The following is a 22,174-nucleotide window of genomic DNA, read 5'->3' as shown; positions in this document are numbered from 1 at the left end:
TGAACAGGGAAACCACGCACTTTCCTCCCTCCTTCCCAGCCCCACAGCTGCCTCTGTCCCCTCTCCAGTGTCCCCACTGGGGGTGACTGGCACCTCTCCAGTCTCTCCATGGGACATGGAGCTGCACCTCCCCATCCCCATCCCAGGCTGGCAGGGAAGAGAGCTCCATTTTTTTTTGTGGGGGGAGTGGGGAGGGAGGGGTTTGGATTCCAGGGTTGCTTTTTTTTTCCTGTTAAGAGTTTTAAGGGCAAACTGGTGTGTGTGTGCCGTTCGTACTGGTCACGCCCCACCCCGCTTGTTTCCATGACTGGATTTTAGACGACACTAATAAAGATTTTTTTTTTTTTTTTCCTCCGCGGATATTCAGGCTCGGGTGCTTTGGGGAGGGGCGCGGCCACCCCCGGGGGTGACAGGGACACAGCCACACCCCTGCCAGCAGCGCAGCCCCCGCCGCAGCCGGCGCAGGGGGTCCTGTCCCAGGAAGATGGGCACGGAGTGACAGGCGCGGGGGGGCAGCGTGCGGGGTGTGAAACCCTGGGGGCGGCAGGCAGTGACCCCTCAGTGTCCCCTCAGTGTCCCCCCCATATCCCCTCAGTGTCCCCTGTGTCCCTCAATGTCCCTCAGTGTCCCTCCCCGTGTCCCCTCAGTGACCCCTCAGTGTCCCCCCATATCCCCTCAGTGTCCCCTATGTCCCTCAGTGTCCCTCCCGTGTCCCCTCAGTGTCCCCTGTGTCTCTCAGGGTCCCTCCCATGTCCTTCCTTTGTCCCTCTGTGTCCCTCCCATGTGCCTCAGTGTCCCCTCCGTGTCCCTCCCATGTCCCCCTATGTCCCTCAGTGTCCCTCCGTGTCCCTTCCATGTCCCCCTATGTCCCTCAGTGTCCCCTCAGTGTCCCTCCGTGTCCCCCAGTGTCCCTCAGAGTTCTCCATATCCCCCGTGTCCCTCCGTGTCCCCTCCATATCCCCCGTGTCCCTCCCATGTCCCCCGTGTCCCTCAGGGTCCCTCCCGTGTCCTCCCATGTCATTCAGTGTCCCTCAGTGTCCCCCCCGTGTCCCCCCCGTGTTCCTCAGTGTCCCTCTCGTGTCGCTCCTGTGTCACTCAGTGTCCGCCCCGTGTGCTTCTCCTGTCCCTTCCATGTCCCTCCCGTGTCCCTCAGTTTTCCCTGTGTCCCACCCGCGTCCCTCTCGTGTCCCTCTCATGTCCCCCGCGTGTCCCTTCCTTTTCCCTCAGTGTCCCCCTGTGTCCCTCCGTGTCCCCGTTGTCCCGGTGTCCCCAGCCCCGCACCTGGCTGAGGAAGGGGTGTCCCAGCACCGCCGCCAGGCTGGGCCGTGCCGCGGGCTCGGGGTGCAGCATGTGAGCGATGAGGGCGCGGGCAGGGGGCGAGAGCTGGGGGGGCAGCGGGTACCGAGCGCCCCGGATCAGCCGGAACAGCTCCGGCCGGTGGCGAGCCTCGAACGGGGCGTGGCCGCTCAGCGCCGCGTACCTGGGGGGAGAGGCTGGGAGGCAGGGCCGGGGGTCCCTGTGCTCCCTCCGGTGTCCCTGTGCCCCCTCCCGTGTCCCTGTGCCCCCTCCGGTGTCCCTGTGCTCCCTCCGGTGTCCCCGTGCTCCCTCCGGTGTCCCTGTGCCCCTCCAGTGTCTCTGTGCCCCCTCCAGTGTCCCTGTGCCCCCTGCAGTGTCCCTGTGCTCCCTGCAGTGTCCCTGTGCCCCCTCCCGTGTCCCTGTGCTCCCTGCAGTGTCCCTGTGCCCCTCCAGTGTCCCTGTGCCCCTCCCGTGTCTCTGTGCTCTGTGCAGTGTCCCTGTGCTCCCTCCGGTGTCCCTGTGCCCCCTGCAGTGTCCCTGTGCCCCCTGCAGTGTCCCTGTGCTCCCTGCAGTGTCCCTGTGCCCCCTCCAGTGTCCCTGTGCTCCCTCCCGTGTCCCCGTGCTCTGTCCAGTGTCCCTGTGCCCCTTCCAGTGTCCCTGTGCTCCCTCCCGTGTCCCTGTGCTCCCTCCCGTGTCCCCATGCCCCCTGCAGTGTCCCTGTGCTCCTCCGATGACCCTTTGCCCCCTCCAGTGTCCCTGTGCTCTGTCCAGTGTCCCCGTTCTCCTTCCAGTGTCCCCGTTCTCCTTCCAGTGTCCCTGTGCCCCTCCAGTGTCCCTGTGCTCCCTCCCGTGTCCCTGTGCCCCTTCCAGTGTCCCTGTCCTCCCTCCATCACCCCTCATCCTCCTTCCAATCCTCTCTGGCCCCCTTCCAAACCCACTACCCTCCCTCCAGCCTCTCCATCCTCCTTCCAGCCCCCCTCATCCTCCCTCCATCTCCCTTCGCCCTCCCTCCAGCTCCCCCCACTCTCCTAGCATTTCCCCTCACCCTCTCTCCATCTCCCCATATCCCATCCTCCTTCCCTCTCCCTCTCCCCCTCCCTCCCCGCATCCCCCTCTCACACAGCACAGCCCAGGGCCCAAATGTCCGAGGGCACCGCGTGTCCCCTGCGGTCCAGCACCTCCGGGGCCAGGTAACTGGGTGTCCCACAGAGTGCCCTGAGGGTGGGGACAGGAGAGGTGACCCCTGGGGACACGGGCAGGGTAAACCCTGGGGACAGGAGAGGTGACCCTGGGGACACGGGCAGGGTGAAACCATGGGGACAGGAGAGGTGACCCCTGGGGACACAGGCAGGGTAAAACCCTGGGGACAGGAGAGGTGACCCTGGGGACACGGGCAGGGTACAACCCCAGGGACACAGGCAGGGGACAGGAGAGGTGACCCTTGGGGACACAGGCAGGGTAAAACCCTGGGGACACAGGCAGGGGACAGGAGACAGGAGAGGTGACCCCTGGGGACACAGGCAGGGTAAAACCCTGGGGACAGGAGAGGTGGCCCTGGGGACATGGGCAGGGTGAACTATGGGGACAGGAGAGGTGACCCTGGGGACACGGGCAGGGTACAACCCCAGGGACACAGGCAGGGGACAGGAGAGGTGACCCCTGGGGACACGGGCAGGATAAAACCCTGGGGACAGGAGAGGTGACCCCTGGGGACACAGGCAGGGTGAACCATGGGGACAGGAGAGGTGACCCTGGGGACACGGGCAGGGTGACCCCCTCCCCTGCAGCCCCCCGGCCCCGCTCACCCCCAGCGCCGCCCGGGCGGTGCCGCCGGCTGCGCCAGCCCCAGGTCCCCGATCTTCACCCGCATCCGCTCCGTCACCAAGAAATTGCCTGTGGAAGGAGGGACAGGACACGGATGGTGTCACCCGCAGCCACCCCCGGGTCGCCCCCCGGTCCCCCCGAGCCCCACGCACTGGGTTTGAGGTCCCGGTGCACGAGGCCGTGTCCGTGCAGGTAGCGCAGCCCCGAGAGCAGCTGCCGCAGGTAGTACCGCACCTCCGGCTCCGTGAGGCGGTCCCGCGCCCGCAGGATGTCGGCGAGGGACTGGGGACAGAGCGACAGGGAATGGGGACAATGAGGGACTGGGGACAGAGCGACAGGGAATGGGACAGTCACAGGGACTGGGGACAGAGCGACAGGGAATGGGGACAATGAGGGACTGGGGACAGAGCGACAGGGAATGGGGACAATGAGAGACTGGGGACAGAGCGACAGGGAATGGGACAGTCATAGGGACTGGGGACAGAGCGACAGGGAATGGGGACAATGAGGGACTGGGGACAGAGCGACAGGGACTGGGACAGTCACAGGGACTGGGGACAGAGCGATAGGGACTGGGGACAGTCACAGGGACTGGGGACAGAGCGACAGGGACTGGGAACAGAACGACAGGGAGTGGGGACAATAAGGAGGGACTGGGGACAATAAGGAGGGACTGGGGACACAGCGACAGAAGCTGGGACAGAGCGACAGCGGCTGGGGACAGAGAGGAGGGACTGGGGGACAATGAAGGGGGACGGGGGACAAAGCGGCCGGGCCGGGGGATGGAGTGACAGGGACTGGGACAGAGCGATGGGGGGCCTGGGGACAGAGCAGGACTGGGCCCTGCTGAGACCCTGGCCTGAGAGTGCTCGGTTTTGGGGTTCAGGGGCTCAGTTTTGGGGTGTTTGGACACGGATTGGGGGTACACGGGTTCTGTTTTGAGGTGCAGGGGCTCATTTTCGGGGTTCGGGATGTCAAAGTTCAGGGGCTCATTGTCAGGGTTGGGGGGGCTCAGTTGTGGGGTGTAGGGGCTCATTTTCGGGGTGCGGAATTTCAGGGTTCAAGGGCTCAGTTTCGGGGTGCAGGAGCTCGGTTTCGGGGTGCAGGGGTTCATTTTCGGGGTGCAGGAGTCGGTTTCGGGGTGCCGGGGCTCGGTTTGGGGGTGCAGGTCTCACCCCCCGGCCGCAGAGCTCCAGCAGCAGGTAGAGGTGGCCGCGGTCGGCGAAGTGGCCGTGCAGGCGCACGATGTGCGGGTGGCGCAGGTGACACTGCAGCTCCCGCTCCCGCTCCACCTGCAGCCACAGGAGGGACCCTCGGCATCGAGGGACCCTCGGCAAGCACCCCACGAGAACGGGAACCCACGCAGAGCCCCGGGGAAGGGCTCGGGCAGGGCTGCGGGGCTCTGCGGGTGCTGTCCCCTCTCCCTGGGGGTGTCACCCCCCCGGACTCACCCTGTCCCCGACGCCCGCCGCAGCGAGCCGGGCTCGCGGGATCGCCTTGGCCGCGTACAGCCGGCCGCTGGTCACCTCTGTCACCTGGTAGCAGCGGCCGAAGGTGCCCTGCGAGTGGGAGTGGGCAGCCGGGGGGGACAGGAGAGGGTCCCGGGGGGTTTGGGGGTGCACACGCAGGTGCCTCTGGATGTGGGGCGAGGAGCCCCAGGGACCGCAGCTGCTGTGCCTCAGTTTCCCTTCCCCAGAGGGGATGAGGGGGGTCCCCCTTGGAGAGGGACACCTCGGGGGTGCGGGTGTGGGACCCCCCTGTGTGCCCAGCGGGGAGGGGGCGCGGGGCGGTTCAGGGGGGCAGTTCAGAGGGGCAGTTCTGGGGGGCAGTTCAGAGGGGCAGTTCGGGAGGGCAGTTGAGGGGGGGTAGCTCAGAGGGCACTGTTCAGAGGGGGCAGCTCAGGGGGGCAGTTCAGGGGGGCAGTTCAGGGGGGCGGTTCAGGAGGGCAGTTCAGAGGGGGCAGTTCAGGGGGGCGGTTCTGGGGGGCAGTTCTGGGGGGCAGTTCAGGGGGGGCAGTTCAGAGGGGCAGTTCAGGAGGGCAGTTCAGAGGGGGCAGCTCAGGGGGGCAGTTCAGAGGGGGCAGTTCAGAGGGGCAGCTCAGAGGGGGCGGTTCAGGGGGGCAGCTCAGAGGGGCAGTTCAGAGGGGCAGTTCAGGGGGGTAGCTCAGAGGGGCAGTTCCGGGGATTGGATTTACCTCTCCCAGGAGCCGTCCCCGCTTGTAGAGCGCGCCGCTGTCCCGGTCCCGGAGGTACCAGCCCGGGGGGGGCTCAGCCCCTGCGCTCCCCGGGACCATCCCGCCCGCTCTGCCCGGCACCGGGGACACCCCGAGGGACACCCGCACCCCGACACTGTAACCCCTTCAGCTCCGGGCTGCTGCTGCTTGTGGCGCCCAAGGCTGCTGCGTGCCCCCCCCATCCCAACACGCACCGTTCTGCCCCCCAAGCCCCCCCAGAACTCCCCGATCGCGAAGCGGGGACCCCCTCGAGGGTCCCGTCCCTCGGGACGCCCAGCACCGGGGGGTCCCGGATCGGGATACGGCGGTGCCGGGGGGGTCCCTGTGCCTCTTCCCCTCCGCCGCTGGGGCTGAGGGGGTCCCGGGGGGGCGCTGATGTTGCTTTGCAGCACCCGCACCCCCCCAAAACGCCACCAACCCCCCCCCGCTCTCCGGAGCTCCGGGCTCCCAAGGGTTAACGGGCGGCCGGGGAGGGCTGGGCGCACCTTTGGGGCTGGATATTAATAACGCGGCGGGGAGGGACGGGAGGCGAACGGGGAGGGTGTGTGTGTGTGGCGGGGGGGGGGGAAGCCTCGCCCGGCCCCCCCGGAGCTGCGCAGGCGATGCCCGCTCGCCCCGGGTCCCCCCCCGCTCGCCGCCGCCGGGACGCCGAGCCGGGACTGAGCCGCCGGGACGAGGGGCGGCATGGCCGGGGGGGGGCCGTGGGGGCGGCTGGGACCCCCGCGGGGATCCCCACGGCGCTGGGTAAGCTCCTGATTTCTGCTTTAACCCTCGCGGAGCCCCCCCGCCCCGCACCCCCGCAGCTCCTGCGGGGAAACTGAGGCACCTCGGAGGGGTCCGGATGTTCCCAACACCCTCCCGGAGCGGCGGCAGCGCGACCCCCCGGCCCTTCCCGTGTCCTGCTTGGGGACCCACAACCGGGGGCTGCCGGTGGCCACCCGAGACCCCCCGGTAGCCGCGGGAGCTGCGCGGAGGGACGGAACCGGCTGGGCCGGGGATTCCCCGACACGGGGCACCCCCCGCACCTCCCCCGGCACCTCCCACACCCCCGAGCCGGGCGCTTTGGGGTGCTGCAGGATGGGGCGTGGGGGGCCCCCCGCTGCCCCCCACCCTGCTGGCCCCATGGCGGGGCCGGATCCGGATCGGGGAGCGCCGCGGAGCCCCGGCGTGCAGGTCTGGTCCTGCCCCGGCAGGCAGCGATCCCGGCCCGGCGCCCGCCGCGGGGCCCTGGGGGCGGCGGGGCCGGGGCTGGGTGGGCGCGTGGTGGGGACACGGTGTCACCCACCGGTGTCACCTCCCGGTGTCACCCCCCCGGTGTCACCCACCCGCCTCCCCCGCTGGTGGCACCAGACCCCACATCCCCTCCCTGGAGACCCTCGCGGTGGGTCTGGGGTTGCCCCCACCCCACCCCGTCCCCTCGCCGTGGTCCCCGGTGGGGCTCGGCGGTGTCCCCGCCTCGGTGGCGATGCTGGGCTGGGGGACACGCCAGTGTCACCCCCCCTGTCCCTGGGGCTCAGGGCTCTCTGCTCCGCAGGTCCTGGCGGCCGTGGCGGCTGCTGCTGCTGGCCTGGCTCAGCCTGGTGGGCACGGCACAGGTGAGGGGCTGGGGGCACACGGTGGCACCCCCAGACTCCTTCACCCCACCCCCAGCGCTGACCGCCACCTTCCTCAAGCAGGACCCAGCCCTGGGGACACCAGCGAGGGTCCCCGAGCCCCCAGCCCAGCCCCGGGGGACCTGGGGGTCCTGGGGACCCTGGAGCTCCTGCTCCAGCTCCTGTGGGGACGGCGTCGCCCTGCGCAGCCGGAGGTGCCTGCGGTGAGTGGGGGACAGAGCGGCACAGAGTGTCCCCAGGCCCACGGCAGCTCCCGAGTGGCACCCAAATCCCACGGCACAGCCTTGCCACCGCCTCGTGTCCCCCTGAGCCCTTAGCACCACCCAGAGCCTGCTGCCTCCACCCTGGGGTGCAGCTCCCAGGGGACATCGGGGTCCCCAGTGTGTCACTCCCAGCGCTGTGGTGGCATCCTGGCCGCGGCGCTGGGGGGTCCCTGTGGGGACACCGCTGTCACTGTCACCGCAGGACCAGCGGGGAGCTGCCGTGCACGGGGGACCCGCGGCAGTACCGGCTCTGCCAGCTCCAGGTGAGCAGCGCGGCGCCCGCGGGCTGTCCCCAGCCCCCACGGTGACCCCCGGGCTCCATCCCGCTGCTCCCGCAGGGCTGCCCCAGCGGCTCCGTGCCCTTCCGGGCCATGCAGTGCTCCCTGTACGACAACCGGCCCGTGCTGGGCTCCTCCGCCCGCTACCGCTGGGTGCCCTTCCACGGAGGTGAGTCCCGGGGTGGTGATGGCATCACCGGGGGCTCACGGCTGTCCCTGGCATCACCCCGATCCCTGCCCACCCTGCTCTGGCAGCCCCAAACCTCTGCGACCTCAACTGCCTGGCCGAGGGACACAACTTCTACTACAGCTTCGGCCGGGTGCTGGACGGCACCCGCTGCAGCCCCGGCTCCCCGGACCTGTGCGTCGGCGGGCGCTGCCTGGTGGGTGCCAGGACCCCCCAGAACCCCCAGAACCCCCAGACCCAAACCCCCCACACTGAGGAGGGGGTGTCTGGGCTCCCCACAGAGCGTGGGCTGTGACGGGATCCTGGGCTCGGGCTCTCGCCCCGACGCCTGCGGCCACTGCGGCAGCGGCCACGGCTCGTGTGTCCTGGTGCACCGGCTGTTCCAGGGCTCGGACCCCTCCTCCGGTGAATGAACCATTGCCCCGGCCCCCTCCATGGGTGAATGCTTTGGCTCTTGGCTCCCCTGTCCTCCTGTCCCCATCCTGGTGTCACCTGGGTCCCCTGTTGTCCCATCTCCTCCCCATCTCCCCCATCCCGAGGGCCGTTGTCGCTGATCCCTCCCTGTCCCCAAAACACAGGGACGGGGACATGGAGCGGCCCCTTCACTTGGGGGGATTTAACCCACTGCAGAGGGGTCACTCCTGGGGTAAGGGGGTCTGTTATGTCCCCTGTGTCCCCATGTCCCTGATGTCCCAGCACGTTGGGCCCAGCTGGGTTAATGCCCCAGAGCCGGGTCCCCTCCGTGCCCCGTCCCCTCCCTCTCTGTCCCCCCGCGGTGTCCCCCGGGCCCTGCCCAGGCTCTGCCCTGACTCTGCTCCACCCCACAGGATATTTGGGATATGTGAATGTCACCAAGATCCCGGCTGGGGCCACCCACATCAAGGTGACGGACAAGAGCCGCAACTACCTGGGTAGGACGTGAGCTGCCTCCGTCCCAGTCGGTCCCAGTCCATCCCAGCTGGGCCGGGCTGGTGCCAGCCGTGTGTGCGGGCAGGGCAGGGCAGGGCAGGGCAGGGCAGGGTGGCCGTGTCACGCCGTGCTGTTTGTCCCGTGTTTGTCCCATGTCGTGCCGTGCCGCTCCCTCCCTCGGATGCTGTTTTGAGCATCGCGGGGTCAGTGAACTCGCAAGCGCTCGGGGCAATTTTCCAGAGGCCGCGGCCGCGTTTTGGGAAGGGCTGAGCTGGATCGGGGCCAGAGCAGCCCCTGCAGCACCAGGACAGGGACCTCCATCCCCATCCCCCGTCCCCTTTCCCATGCAGCTGGAGCCCCTTCCCCCATCCCGGCCGGGATTTGGGGGCTCGGGGCTGGCTTTGCACACCAGCGCTCGGCTGCGGCTCGGGCCCGAAGCCAAGATCCTACAGGAACGCAGATTCCCGGAGCCCCGAGCGCGGCTCCCCGGCCCACGCTGCCCTCCCGCGCCGGGAGAGGCCTCCGGTGGGGAGCGGCCGGGGGTCCCGGGGGCCGCGGGGGCTGGAATTGCCGGAGCCGCTCCCTCCCGCAGCGCTGATGGCGAGTGACGGGCGCTTCGTCCTCAACGGGGACTGGGCCATCGCCTGGCCGGGGCCCTACGAGGCCGCGGGCACCGTGCTGACCTACAGCCGGGCCCCCGACGGCACCGAGAGCCTGGAGGCGGCCGGACCCACCCTCGAGGAGCTGCACGTGATGGTGATGGCAGGGGGACCCCGAGGCGGGGACAGCCACCCCCCGGCTCCCACCGCTCCTCCAGCCCCGCCCGTGTCTCCCCCCGACCCCAGGTGCTGCTGCAGGAGCCCAACCCCGGCATCGAGTACCAGTTCTGGCTGCCCCGAGGGCACCCGCAGCTCGGCCGCGGTGACACGAGCCCCCTGCGGCAGCCCCAGCCCCGGGGAGCCGGCAGCCCCCCGCCCCCGGAGCCCCCGCTCATCCCGGCCCCAAAGCCCGGGGGTTTTGCCACGGAGCCGCCGCCGAGGAGCCCCGAGGGCCGGAACCAGGACGGGGCTGCCGCAGGTACCTCCTCGGGGTCCCCCGGTACCTCCTCGGGAGTCCCCACCGGTATTTCCTTCTCGGGGATCCCCACCGGTACCCCCTCGGGGGTCTCCACAGCCCCCACGCCCCTGCTGGGAGCGTCCTGGGCTGCTCAGGGGGAGCAATAAGATGGAGACCCTAAAAACCCTCGCTAGGGCTCTCAGGAACCTTTCTCTGGGGTCTGGACCAGCAGCCTCCCCTCCCAAAGTTGCACGAGGGGGGTTTTTGGGGTCAGGAGTCCCCTCTGCCCCCTAAATTGCGGCAGCTTTATCCCCGCAGGGCGCTGCGGGAGGTGCCGCCCGGCCAAGGGGCGCTCCCAGCGCATCCGGCACTTCTGCCAGAGCGACTTCGGTGAGCGCCGGCGCTCGGGGGGCTCGGGGGGCGGCCGGGGGTGGGACAGGGCTGAGGACACTGCCAGGCACAATCCAGGAGCGGGAAGGAGCCCAGGGTGGTACCGGGGCGGTGCTGAGGACGGGAATGTGCTCAGGGTGATGCTCAGAAGCAATGCCGGAGATGAAAGGGCCCTCAGGATGATGCCAGGGGTGGTGAGAGGAGCGGGAAGGGGCTTGGGGTGATGCCAGGGGCGATGCCAGGGGTGGGAAATGCTGCTGGGACAGGAAGGGGCTGGGGCTGATGTCGGTGACAGGAAGGGGCTTGGGGTGATGCCAGGGGCGATGCCGGGGGTGTGAAAGGGCTCAGGGTGATGTCAGGACAATGTCAAGGACAGGAATATGCTCAGGGTGGTGCCAGAGGCCATGTCAGGGACGGGAAGGGGCTGATACTGGTGATGGGAAGGGTCTCAGGGCACTGCCAGGACAATGCCAGGGGTGGGATTGTGCTCAGAATGATGCCAGGGAGGGTGTCAGTGATGGGAAGGGATTTGGGATGATGTTGGTGATGGAAAGGGCTCGGGGTGATGCCAGAACAATGCTGGAGGTGTGAAAGGGCTTAGGGTGATGTCAGGGGTGGGATTGTGCTCAGGGTGATTCCAGGGATGGGAAGTGGCTCAGAGTGATTCCAGGGGTGGTGTCAGGGATGGGATTGTGCTCAGGGTGATTCCAGGGGGTGGGATTGTGCTCAGGGTGATGCCAGGGATGGTGTCAGGGTGGGATTGTGCTCAGAGTGATTCCAGGGGGTGGGATTGTGCTCAGGGTGATGCCAGGGATGGTGTCAGGGTGGGATTGTGCTCAGGGTGATGCCAGGGGTGGTGTCAGGGTGGGATTGTGCTCAGGGTGATGCCAGGGGTGGTGTCAGGGTGGGATTGTGCTCAGGGTGATGCCAGGGATGGTGTCAGGGTGGGATTGTGCTCAGAGTGATTCCAAGGGTGGGATCTTGCTCAGGGTGATGCCAGAGATGGTGTCAGGGATGGGATTGTGCTCAGGGTGATTCCAGGGGGTGGGATTGTGCTCAGGGTGATGCCAGGGGTGGTGTCAGGGTGGGATTGTGCTCAGGGTAATGCCAGGGATGGTGTCAGGGTGGGATTGTGCTCAGGGTGATTCCAGGGGGTGGGATTGTGCTCAGGGTGATGCCAGGGGTGGGATTGTGCTCAGGGTGATTCCAGGGGTGCTGTCAGGGTGGGATTGTGCTCAGAGTGATTCCAGGGGGTGGGATTGTGCTCAGGGTGATTCCAGGGGGTGGGATCTTGCTCAGGGTGATTCCAGGGATGGTGTCAGGGTGGGATTGTGCTCAGGGTGATGCCAGGGGTGGTGTCAGGGTGGGATTGTGCTCAGGGTGATTCCAGGGGGTGGGATTGTGCTCAGGGTGATGCCAGGGATGGTGTCAGGGACGGGAAGGGGCTCAGAGTGCTGCTGGGACAGGAAGGAGCTCAGGCTGGTGCTGGTGACACGAGGCGGCTCAGGGCGATGCTGGGAATAGGAAGAGACTTGTGGCGACGCCAGAGGCGATGCCAGGGATGGGAAAGGGCTCAGTGCGATCCCAGGGACAGGAGGGGGCTCAGGGCGCCCCTTCCTCACCCCGCAGTGTTCCACGGGCGGATCCTGGCGCGCTCCGTGGTGGGGCAGGAGACGCGCTACGAGGTGGAGGTGGCGGCGCGGTACCGGCAGCGCTTCCCGCTGGTGTCCCGCGAGTACCTGTGGGTGCCCAGCACCTGCGGCTGCCCCGCGCTGCGCCAGGGCGGCGAGTACCTGCTGATGGCTCGGCGCCACGTGAACCACGAGCACACCTTGAACCGCATCCTGCTGCAGGACGGCGGCTACGCCCGGCCCTGGACGCCCCGCGAGGAGCGGCTGGTGCGGGAGGCGGCCCGGCACTGCCCGCACCCCCGGCCACCCTGAGCCCCAGTTTGGGACCCCCAGGGTGAACCGGGTGCTCCTGCCGGGCACCGAACCCTTCCCGTGCCCCCTCCCCGCAAGGGACCCCCGCCCATCTCGCCGTCCTTGGGGTCCGCGCGGCAGCGGGGGGTGGAGGGGGGTGGTAATTTATTATTTTTGCAGAAAATAAATTGTTTATCCCCTCTCTCGCTGCGTGTCTGTTGCTGGCTGGCGAAGCCCCCCCCACCCCAATTTAGGGGGTTTCCTCTGTGTCCCCTCACTGCAGGGGTTTCTCTCTGTGTTCTCCCACTTTAGGGGGTCCCCTCTGTGTCCCCATTCCTCAGGGTGTCCCCTCTATGTCCCCGTGGGCTGGGGGTCCCCTCTGTGTCGCTATGAGCAGGGGGTCTCCTCCATGTCCCCCCAATTTAGGGGGTCTACTCTTTGTTCCCATGGACAGGGGGTCCCCTCTGTGTCCCCCGACTTCAGGGGGTCCCCTCCGTGTCCCCATGGTCCGGGGATCCCCTCTGTGTCCCCATGAGCAGGGGGTCCCCTGTGTCCCCTCACTTCCGAAGGTCTCCTGTGTGTCCCCCCACTTCAGGGGGTCTCCTCCGTGTCCCCATGGTCCCGGGGTCCCCTCCGTGTCCCCGCGCCGAGCCCCAGGAGCTCCCCCCGCCCCCCCCCGGTGTCGCTGTCCCCATGGCCGCGCGCCAGCCGCTCCTGCCGGGGTCGGGGACCTCTCGCTTATCTCCCTTCCGGCGGAGCCGAGCGTGTCCCCCCCGTGCCAGAGCCTCCCCCCGCCCGTAACCCAACCCTCGGGCTGGTGGCGGCCACCGCGGGGCCCCTGTGGGGACAGGGGGGCGCTGGGGCACCCCCGGGGGGCTTCGCCAGCTCGGGGCTGCCTTAGGGTGGGTTTGGAGCTGGTGCCAAGGGAAGCTGAGACTGGGGATTGTCCCCAAATTGGGGTCCCGATGGTCCTGGGGTGGCCCGAGTGGCAGCTGCCAGCCCGGGAGGGTCCTTGTCACACGGGGTGGCACCAGAGATGAGCCCTGGGCCGGCTGGGGAGCCCAGAACCGATCCCCAGCTGGTCCCGGTAAACTCTGAGTGATTCCAGGTGCTCCGGGGCTGGAAAGGCGCCTCCACCCTATAAAAATGTTCCCTCCCACCGCCACCCCACGGCTCGTTTGGGGCTGCCGGGGGGGTTTGGGGTACGCTCTCAGCCATGGCAGGTTTGGGGGGCACTCCGCGCACGAAGAAACCCTCCAGGGATGAGCAGGAGCCCTCGACCCCGAGGGCTGCGGCTCGAGGTGGTGCCAAGAGCCGGCAGAGAGAGGAGCAGAGTGTCCCGCGGGGGTGGGCGCGGGTCCCCGGCTCCCCCACCACCCCCGGGAAGGGGCGGCTGGTCCGGCGGGGACCCGAGGATGGTCCCGGCCCCGCGCCAGCCCCTCCCAGCCCCGGGGAGAGCGGTGAGCGCGTCCCTGCCCGGGGGGATCCCTGCGTGGGGCAGGGGGGGCTGCCCTGTGGGGGCTGTGCTGACAGGACCCCCCTCCCTGCCCCACAGACCGTGCGAGCCCCCCACCACTGCCCTGCCCCGAGGGCTCCTTTTTCTCGGGGCTCTCCAAGTTTGAGCATCTGTCTCCTGTCGTCCCCGTGGCTCCAAGCCTGTGAGTATCCCATAGCCCCCCGATACGGTGTGGGGGGTCCAGCAGCCCCCCTGACCCTCTGCCCTGCCCCCACAGGCCGAGCCCTGGGGTGCTGACCCCGGGGAGGGACGGTCCCAAGAAGATCCGGTGCAAGCTGCAGCACACGCTGGTCCTGGAGCTGGTGAGCTGGGGGGGCCGGGGGGGCTCTGCAGCGCCTGGGGCTGGGGGCTGAGCCTGTTCCCTGTCCCCAGGATGGGACCCTGCTCTACTCCTCCCTGCTCGCCCACGGGCGGCAGGACGCCACGGCCACCTTCACCATGGGCTTCCAGGCGAGTTCCTACGAGGTGGGTGCCAGGTTGGGACGGTGGGTTTTGGGGCTGGGGGAGCTGTGATTTGGGGCCGTGATTGTTGTGGCTCTACACTGCCACCCCCTGTGGCCTCTGTACCAATGTCCCTTGAAGGGGCTCTGAAATCCCGGTGCTGAGGGCACTGATCCCCTCCTTGGGGTCACCTTGGTGTGACATGGGGGTGCTGCCACCTTTCCAAGATGCTGTTCCCTCCCAGGTCCACGTGAAGCTGCGTCCACACGTGCAGGAGTTTTTGGAGAGCCTTTCCAAGACCTATGAGGTACCAGAGCCCTGAGGGGATCTGTGGGGTGACCCTGGGGGGACTTGAGTGGTGACCTTCCCCCTCTCTCTGCCAGATCTTCATCTACACCACTGCCAAGAAGGACTATGCCAAGAAGCTCCTGGAGGTGCTGGACCCCAAGAAGAAGCTGATCAGGTGATGGTGCTGGCAGTGCCCTGCTGGGGACCCCCTGTGTGCCAGGGCAGTGTCCCCACGGCTCTGTCTCCCCGCCAGGCACTGCCTCTCCCAGTCCGACTGTGTCTGCTCCCAGGGCTGCTACTGGAAGGACCTGACCCGCCTGGGCAGGGACCTGGCCAAGACAGTGGCCCTGGACCACACCATGCAGGGCTTCCCTGCCCAGGTACGGGGAATTTGGGAGTCCCAGTCCCTGGCAGCACCGTGGGTGTGCAGGATCCAACCCTCCCCTTGTCCCCCCCAGGCTGCCAACTGGATCTCGGTGCCACCGTGGTCTGGGGACCCCGAGGATGAGGAGCTGCTGCGCCTCATCCCAGCGCTGCGCCAGCTGGGCCAGGAGGTAGGACACGGGGGAGGGGACAGGGAGGGGACAGGAGCTCCGGGCACAGCCCTCCCCTACCCCCCTCTCTCCCCGTGCAGGAGGACGTGCGCCCCGAGATCCAGCGGCAGTTCCAGCCCTGCCAGCCGCCTACTGAGGGTTAGGCCAGCCTGGAGGAGCAGGAAGGGGGAAAACCTCTGGGGGAGCTTTGCTGGGGACATCCAGCGCCTCATCCTGTGGAACTGGGCTGGGTGTTTGTCCCAGGAATCTCCCTTGGTGTTTTCAGGGAACCCAGCTCATCCCCACAAGGAGAGCCCCTGCCTTTGGGGACAAAGCTCCATCCCCTCTCCCTGCTCTGTAAGGTCCAGCCAAGGTTTTCACGGGTCATTATAAGCTTGGAGAAAAGTCTGGCTCTGCCTTAATTCCTAAAACTCTTCAGCTGAGCAAACAACACTGTGCTGGGGATGGCACAGCCAAGCAAAGGGGGGGACACAGGCCCCCTCCCCGGTGTCCTGGGGCAGTGCAGGGTCCTGGCAGCGGGCTGGTGTCCCCGGGAGGGCCCCAGCTGGCAGCTCCCCCTGTCCCATCCCTGCCCGGTGCCACTGTGCCTCTGCCAGTCCCCGTGGGACAGAAGGGTCGGGGCTGCAGCCACCCTGGGACCTCTGTTTTAAGCCTAAAGCTGCTGGTGAAGGAGAATTGGGGACTTTGGAGGTGGTCTGGGGTGGCCTCTGCTGGAGGCCACACGGGCTCGTGGCCGAGCTCCTGCCGCGGCCACACGGGCGCAGCTGTTTGGGGACATGTCACATCCCGTCCCTGCGCGCCTGGGAAAGGGCACAGGGCTCCCGGCCCCTCTCTGGGAATGTCGCCGTCCCCAGGGCTGTGGGAGGAGCCGCCACCGCTGTCCCCCCGCACAGCTGGACACGGGTGGGACCATCCCAGGCGCTGCCGGGAAGGGGAATCACCCTCGGGGAGGGCGGCTGGAAAGGAAACAACGGGGTTTATTTGGGAAGCCAGGCACGATCCCAGCTCTGTCCCGGGCTGTCCCCACAGCCCGGGCTGCTGTCACTCTGTCCTCCCGGAGTGGGGACAGCACGGGGGTCCTTTCCCAGCGCGAAGGACCCTGCGGTAGGTGGGGTACAACACCCCTGCCAGCACCAGGCTGCTGCAGACCAGGACAGTGACAGCCACGATGTCCCTGCGCAGCCCCAGGCGGCTGGGGGAGCTCTCTGCCGGCTGCTGGCAGCTGTGCGAGATGTCCTCGAAGGTGCGGCCCGAGGGGCAGGACGTGCAGTTGTTGGCGGAGTCGCCCTGGCAGGTGTAGCAGGAGGGGTGGCAGCTGGCACAGACACGGGCAGTGTCCCTAGGGGTGGCACTCCGGGCTTGGCCGTAGAAGTGTGGGGGGCAGTAGGACAGGCAGGAGCCGTGGTGGGTGTACAGGGAGCTGCCACAGTCTGTGGAGAGAGAGGCTGGGGTGAGACCCTGGGGAGCTGAGAGTTGTCACTGCCCCCCCAAAACTCACTCACCCTCGCAGGCTCCCTGCTCGTCCCTCCTGAGGCACTCGTCGGTGGTGGTGGCTGCAGAGCGCCTGGCTGGCATGTCCTCCTCTGTGCCATGCAGGTGCAGGGTGAAGCTGGTCAGCTGGCCTGGGGACAGGAGGGACAGGGGGCTGCCAGGTGAAGGGATATGGGGATGGAAGCTTTGGGGTTGTGTCCTGCTCCTGGCCCAGTGACACCCCAAAGCCACCACAGGGTCCTGTGGAAAAGGAGAAGCCAACAACTGGCCTGTGCAAGTGGGGGAAGGAAGAATGACCAAGCACAGGGTGACCCCAGGGAAAATGGGGTTCACACCCACCTGTGTTGCTGTCATCACCCCTGTTCTCCAGCCGGAGGGTCCAGATGCCCTTGGGATTCTCATCCCAGAAGTGTGTGGACATGAAGGTCCAGTCCTGGTAGCCATCCTGGCTGGTGTCATAGGGGCTGGAGGAGGAGAGCAGAGCTGGGAGTGCCAGCCCAGGGGCCTGGAGGGGCAGGATGTGACCTGCAGGGTCACCCTGTGCTTGCTCTGAGGGGACATTCCCACGTGGCAGAGGTCCAGGAGGGGCCCAGTGAGTCCCTTTTTGGGAGCCCCAGTGCTCACCCCCGTCCTTACCGCACTGTCACCAGCGTGGACGTGGTCCCCATGGGGCTGCTCAGAGCCACCACCAGGTCCCCCCTGCGGCTGTAGCTCAGGGACAGCTGCACCTGGACGTGCTCCAGGGAGCGAATGCTCTTGGAGCAGGAGGAGACATCCGTGGAGATGGTGAGGCTGGAGCCGATGTCCCTGTGGAGGACAAGCTGCAGGTGAGGGCATTCCCTCCCCTGCCATGGGCAGCCTGCCCTCCCCTGTGGCCTCCAAGCACAGCAGACCCTGTGCAGCACTTCTTGGGTCCCTGTGCTTGTGGTGGCCACAGCTGCCACTTCCCCTGCACAGTGTGTCCCATGTCTGGGGGGACAGAGTGACCCTGTGAGGGGTGGGGGACCAGCCCCCCTGGAGATGAACCCCCCCCAGTGTGGGGAGCTGGGCAGAACCCACCAGCCCATGGGAGGCTGGGCCTGGGGTCACTGCCCCTTACCTGGGGACCTGAATGGCCTTGACTGAGCACTTCTGCTGGGGCTGAGTCCCTGCCCAGGTGGTGGCCGCCTGCACCAGCAGCCCCGCGTCCAGCAGCCCGTAGCCGTAGTAGTGGCTCACTGGGACAAAGGTGTCACCCAGGAGAGGCACCTGTGAGCCCCTGGGTGCCACCAGGGCAGGGGGGGCTGCGGGAAGGTGTTGGAGGGGCTGAGCCCTGCACTCACCCCTGCGCCCCACGCCATTCTCAGCCCAGTCCTCTGCCTGCAGGTGGGCGGGTTTGGAGGCTCGGATGATGAGGTGCTGCAGGTCACGCCAGGTCAGGGCTGGGCTGGAAGCAAGGGGCATGTGAGGACAGAGGTCTGGGTTGGTTTTTGAAGGGGAGATTTGGCTCTTCTGGGACGGGTAGAGCAACTGATTCCCCCCCCACAACCATCTTCAGTGCCAAAATGGGAGCAAGGAGCTCCAGAGGACAACCCTCCTGCTCTCTGCTGGGCCTGGGGGAAGCTCTGCACACCAACCCTCCCCTTTCTCATCCCTGGGTCGTGTCCCTCAGTGTCACCTACTTGGCCTCCAGTGCCAGGGCCACCATGCCCGCGGCCAGCGGGGCCGAGGCGGAGGTGCCGGTGTGTTTGTCTGTGCAGCGGTGGTGCAGGTCCGTGGTCACCTGGGGGGACAGAGGGGTCTCAGCACTGCTTCCAAAAGAGCTGCCTGGAGCTGGGGACCTTCAGCAAATTCTCCTTTTGAGTCCTTTGTGCTCTACACAGACACCAAGCTCAGGAGGACTGGGACCAGCCCAGCCCATGCTGGGGTCTGTGTCTGCCCCAGCAGGGCTGTTGTGACACTCACAATCTGCACCTTGCTGGGGTCTGTGTCTGCCCCAGGGCTGCTGTGACACTCACAATCTGCACCTTGCTGGGGTCTGTGACTGCCCCAGGGCTGTTGTGACACTCACAATCTGCACCTTGCTGGGGTCTGTGACTGCCCCAGCAGGGCTGCTGTGACACTCACAATCTGCACCTTGCTGGGGTCTGTGACTGCCCCAGTGCTGCTGTGACACTCACAATCTGCACCTTGCTGGTGGTCCTGCTGCTGTAGGTGGTGGTGAGGATGGCGGGGCAGCTCTCGCTGTAGCGGGGCCGCTGCCCATCCCCCAGCACGCTGCCCACCGACACGGTGTAGATGCTGTTGGTGTAGCCATCGCAGTTACAATTGTCATAGTTGGTGCCACCGTTGCCTGAGGCCCAGATGAAGATGGAGCCGAGCCCGCCCCGTCCCTGTTGAAGAGCAGAGGGGGGTGAGCAGGGTGTCCCTGTGTCCTTGTGGTCCCCGAGGACAGGGCTGGGCTTACTTCAACGACCCCTCTGTGGAAAGCAGCCTGGGCCAGCACTCCTGGCCCATCCACCGTCTTGCCATCGTCCTCAGGGCCCCAGCTGGCGCTGTAGATGTGGATGTACTGGGGCTGCAGGCTCAGGGCCTGAGCCTCCACTATGTCCATGATGGACCCGTCCAGCATCCGCACACCTGGGGCAGGCAGGAGTGGGCACGGTGACACCCAGGGGACAGGAGCCACGCACGTGCCACACCCAGGGAAGGGCCTGGGGACACCTGGCCAGGCCCCCTGACCCCCCCCACACCTTTCACATGACCCTGCCCTAAGGAGATCAGGCCCCAGCGGGTCTGTGCCCATGAGCTGCTTCCCAAAGCTCCTCGTTAAGCCTCCTGTAATTAAGCCCAGGGACTGCTCCCGGCTTTTAACCCCTTTTGCCGCCCTCAGTTCCACAGCAGAGCCTGAGCCTGCCCTGCTGGTTGTTGGGCTGATCACTAAACCCCAGCCTGGTGTGGGGTGACACTGCAGCACCCGGGACACCCCTAAAACCCAGAGCAGCCCCACCTGGCTCCTGCATTCCCCCAGCGAGCTGGAGCTCATTTCCACCTTCCCTCCCACAGGACCAACATCTCACCTCCGATTCTGGCGTTGTAGGCAACCCCTGCACCACAGATCCCATTGTTGGCCACAGCTGCCACTTCCCCTGCACAGCGTGTGCCATGCCTGGGGGGGACAGAGTGACCCTGTGAGGGGTGGGGGGGCCTGGACCAGCCCCATCCCCCCAAGAGATGAACCCCCCCCCAGTGTGGGGAGCTGGGCAGAACCCACCAGTTGTTGTCGCCGTCGCCGTATCGGGGCTGCGGATCGGGGTCGTTGCTGTTGAAGTCGTAACTTGCCAGCGGGTCCTGTTACAGAGCGAGGCAGGGGCGTGAGCCAAAGGGCTCGGGCAGGGCTGTGACAGCTCGGCACAGGCGCCTGGCACCCAGCCCGAGGGGACAGCGGGGCCCCTTCGTGCCCAGCAGCGCTGGGAGCTGCAGCTAAACACGGTCCCGAGAGGGAATGGAGCAAGGGAAGGGGCTCAGGCTGGAGGAGAGGAGGAGCAGGGGGGATCTTTTGGCTCTGCACAACTCCCTGACAGCAGGGGATGGCTGGGGGAGGTCAGGCTCGACTCCCAGGGGACAATAGGACAAGAGGGAACAGCCTCAGGCTGTGCCAGCGGGACACCAGCAGGAATTTCCTCATGGAAAAGGTGGTCAGGCACTGAAAGGGGCTGCCCAGGGAGGTTTGGAGTGGCCACCCCTGGAGGTGTCCAAGGAATCCCTGGAGGTGGCACTCGGTGCTTTGGGCTGGTGACAAGGTGGGGGTCAGGGACAGCTTGGACTGGATGACCCTGAAGCCCCTTATCGACCCTCGGTGGCTCTGGGGTTCTGCAGAAGGGGGTGAAAGCAGCACAGCTTCACCCTGTTCCACCTGGGAGAGAGGAGCCACAACCCACGGAAACAGCAGCGTTACAAACAGCCAGGATTGCCTTTCCCTCCCCGTGGAGCACAGCAGTGTTTACCAGCCTTACTGGCTTTGCAGCTTGCTGTAATTACACCTATTCCAGGGACTCTGGTGCGTGTACAAGTTCTAACATTTCCTCAGTGTGAGATTTCACTGCGGGAGGCTCCAAACCTTGGATGCAGCCCTGGAGAGGCTGAGCTCCCCCTGCACAGCCAGGGGTGGGATGAAGGCACTGACCCCCCCATCCCTGAAGGAGCTGGTCCCTGAACCCCCCCATAGTTACATAGTTGGCAGCCAGGTCGGGATGATCCTTCTCCAGCCCATCATCCAGGACAGTCAGCACCACCCCCAGCCCCGTGTAGCCTCTGCTCCAGGCCGTGAGGATGTTCAGGTCGGGATGGATGTCGTTGTTCTGGAAAACAGATTAAATTTGATGGGCAGCCCGGGGTCACCTTGGAGGGCTCCTGCTGCCTCATCACTGCCGGCATTAGCTGGGTTTATGTCTGGGAAGGGCATTGCCAGGGGTCAGGGAGGGATCCTGCCCCTCTGCTCAGCCCTGGGAGGCATTTCTGGGGTGCTGTGTCCAGCTCTGGGCTCCTCAGGATGTGAAGCTCCTGGAGTGGGTCCAGTGGAGGGTCACAAATTGAGGAAGGGGTTGGAGCATCTCTGACAAAGAAAAGCTGAGGGAGCTGAGGGTGTTCAGCCATCCCTGGGTGCCCCTGTGTCAGGGCAGGGCCCAGCAATGGCACCAGAGGAATGGACAGGGACTGATCCCAGGAATTCTGCACAGGAGGAAGAATTTCTTTAGTGTGCAGTGCCCTGACCAGAGAGGCTGTGGAAGTTTTAATTCAATCCCTGCACTCTGATTCCTCTCTGAAGAACTCAGAGAGACCCCTGACTCACTGACTCCAACAGCCTCCCTCCCTGGGGACATCCCAGAACAATCCAGACACAATCCCTGTGCTCTGGGCTGGTGCTGAGCAGGGAGGTGACACTGTGCCCACTGTGATCCCTTCCTCCTGTGATCTGGGGGAGGATTAGGAGGGGAACAGCCCAATCTCACCATGTACCACTGCTTGGGGAACCAGGGATCCGTGGGCACCACGCTGGCGCCTCTCCTCGAGCGCCTCTTCAGCGTCTGCTGCTCAAACCACTGGACCTGGGCGGGGGCAGCGCTGTGGGTGCCAGGCAGTGCCTGCCCACAGCTGTGCCCCGGCTCCCCGTGCCCCCCTCCCTACCTGGGGGTCCCTGCTGAGCCGCATGTGCCACCCCCAGTGCCTGCTCAGCGCTCTCTGCCGGGTGCCGCGGTGGCTGAAGTGGTAGAAGGGCTCTCCCTCCATCACCTGCGGGCACAAAGAGCTGCTGGGAGCTTTTCTAGGGGACACCAGAGCCCCAGTGTGGGCTGTGGAGGTCAGAATGGTGGATTTAAGGTGAGCAGTGGTGCAGGGCCAGCAGAAAGTGGCACTTGGAGACAGAATGGAGTCCTGGGGAGGGCGTGTGTGCCTCTCACTCAGCCCTGCATGCTCACAGACCATTCGCTCGGAGGGTGGGGGGACACTGGCACAGGATTCCCAGATTCCCAGGAAGCGTTTGAGGCCAGGTTGGACAGGGCTTGGAGCAACCTGCTCTGATGTGAGATGTCCCTGCCCATGGGACAGGTGAAGGGGACAAACAAGAGCAAGAAGGTCGGGCCAGGGGCACACGGGGTGGGCTGGGCCCAACTACCTGGCCCAGGTAGAGCAGCCCGTGCCGGCGGGCCAGGGCCCGGGCGTCCCTCAGCCCCGCCGCCACCCGCACGGCCCAGCTGCTCAGGTAGACGCGGGGCTTGGCGGGGCCCGGAGGAGCGGTGGCGGCCACCAGGAGCAGCGCGAACAGCACCGGGAACAGCGACAGCGCCGGGCCGGGCCTGGGCCGAGCCGCCATGAGGCCGCGCCGCCGCTGCGCGCGTAGCCATGGCAACGGCGTCGGCCCCGCCCCTCCGCACG

General features: G+C 66.8%; 3 protein-coding genes and 2 long non-coding RNA genes across 6 annotated transcripts; 3 read left to right on the top strand and 2 right to left on the bottom strand.

The window, feature by feature from the left end:
- Window positions 1-190: 190 nt before the first annotated feature.
- Window positions 191-5,495, bottom strand: LOC130264552 (inactive serine/threonine-protein kinase PLK5-like). Of its 2 annotated transcripts, none has more exons than XM_056512827.1 (8): window positions 5,315-5,495; window positions 4,572-4,679; window positions 4,296-4,412; window positions 3,273-3,402; window positions 3,102-3,189; window positions 2,416-2,511; window positions 1,282-1,493; window positions 191-534 (listed from the first exon to the last, which is right to left on the bottom strand). In XM_056512827.1, the coding sequence occupies exons 1-8, from the start codon at window positions 5,411-5,413 to the stop codon at window positions 242-244; spliced, it is 1,143 nt and encodes a 380-aa protein (XP_056368802.1). In that variant the 5' UTR covers window positions 5,414-5,495; the 3' UTR covers window positions 191-241. The 2 variants fall into 2 exon arrangements, with proteins under 2 accessions (XP_056368802.1, XP_056368803.1); XM_056512828.1 differs by having other exon boundaries at window positions 1,282-1,480.
- A 240-nt stretch (window positions 5,496-5,735) lies between these two features.
- Window positions 5,736-12,176, top strand: ADAMTSL5 (ADAMTS like 5; the record flags this gene model as incomplete). The annotated part of the gene is made up of 12 exons (XM_056512363.1): window positions 5,736-6,097; window positions 6,888-6,948; window positions 7,030-7,169; window positions 7,432-7,492; window positions 7,568-7,676; window positions 7,763-7,890; window positions 7,976-8,099; window positions 8,522-8,605; window positions 9,196-9,359; window positions 9,449-9,680; window positions 9,978-10,049; window positions 11,679-12,176. Coding segments are annotated over 12 exons (1,851 nt in total), but the record flags the coding sequence as incomplete, so codon positions are not given.
- A 1,544-nt stretch (window positions 12,177-13,720) lies between these two features.
- On the top strand, window positions 13,721-14,392 carry LOC130264590 (uncharacterized). The gene is made up of 4 exons (XR_008842486.1): window positions 13,721-13,789; window positions 13,860-13,952; window positions 14,173-14,235; window positions 14,312-14,392. It is a non-coding gene; the product is annotated as an uncharacterized LOC130264590 (long non-coding RNA).
- A 77-nt stretch (window positions 14,393-14,469) lies between these two features.
- On the top strand, window positions 14,470-15,118 carry LOC130264591 (uncharacterized). Its single transcript, XR_008842487.1, has 3 exons — window positions 14,470-14,596; window positions 14,675-14,770; window positions 14,851-15,118. It is a non-coding gene; the product is annotated as an uncharacterized LOC130264591 (long non-coding RNA).
- Window positions 15,119-15,728: 610 nt separating this feature from the next.
- On the bottom strand, window positions 15,729-22,147 carry PCSK4 (proprotein convertase subtilisin/kexin type 4). The gene is made up of 15 exons (XM_056512892.1): window positions 21,915-22,147; window positions 21,428-21,532; window positions 21,253-21,348; window positions 20,473-20,601; window positions 19,515-19,591; window positions 19,321-19,409; window positions 18,708-18,880; window positions 18,421-18,633; window positions 17,923-18,023; window positions 17,584-17,687; window positions 17,361-17,478; window positions 16,898-17,068; window positions 16,601-16,725; window positions 16,273-16,392; window positions 15,729-16,200 (listed from the first exon to the last, which is right to left on the bottom strand). Exons 1-15 carry the CDS (start codon window positions 22,110-22,112, stop codon window positions 15,812-15,814), a joined length of 2,208 nt encoding a protein of 735 aa, XP_056368867.1. The 5' UTR covers window positions 22,113-22,147; the 3' UTR covers window positions 15,729-15,811.
- Window positions 22,148-22,174: the final 27 nt, after the last annotated feature.

The sequence above is a fragment of the Oenanthe melanoleuca genome, chromosome 28 (genome assembly GCF_029582105.1).
Source record: "Oenanthe melanoleuca isolate GR-GAL-2019-014 chromosome 28, OMel1.0, whole genome shotgun sequence".
Taxonomy (NCBI): Eukaryota; Metazoa; Chordata; class Aves; order Passeriformes; family Muscicapidae; genus Oenanthe; species Oenanthe melanoleuca.
Note: the sequence above shows the minus strand (reverse complement) of the source record. Positions and strands in the feature narration are given on the sequence as shown.

Bases quoted from the DNA above. Each gene is read 5' to 3' on its own strand.
- LOC130264552 (XM_056512827.1), bottom strand. From the start codon at position 5,413: ATGGTCCCGGGGAGCGCAGGGGCTGAGCCCCCCCCGGGCTGGTACCTC. The intron at 4,680-5,314 runs GTAAATCCAATC...TCCCACTCGCAG, and splicing joins GGGGACGGCTCCTGGGAGAG to GGCACCTTCGGCCGCTGCTA. The intron at 2,512-3,101 runs GTGAGCGGGGCC...CCCCACCCTCAG, and splicing joins CCGCCCGGGCGGCGCTGGGG to GGCACTCTGTGGGACACCCA.
- PCSK4 (XM_056512892.1), bottom strand. From the start codon at position 22,112: ATGGCGGCTCGGCCCAGGCCCGGCCCGGCGCTGTCGCTGTTCCCGGTG. The intron at 21,533-21,914 runs GTAGTTGGGCCC...TTGTGCCCGCAG, and splicing joins GGCTGCTCTACCTGGGCCAG to GTGATGGAGGGAGAGCCCTT. The intron at 18,881-19,320 runs GTGAGATGTTGG...TGCCTGCCCCAG, and splicing joins CTACAACGCCAGAATCGGAG to GTGTGCGGATGCTGGACGGG.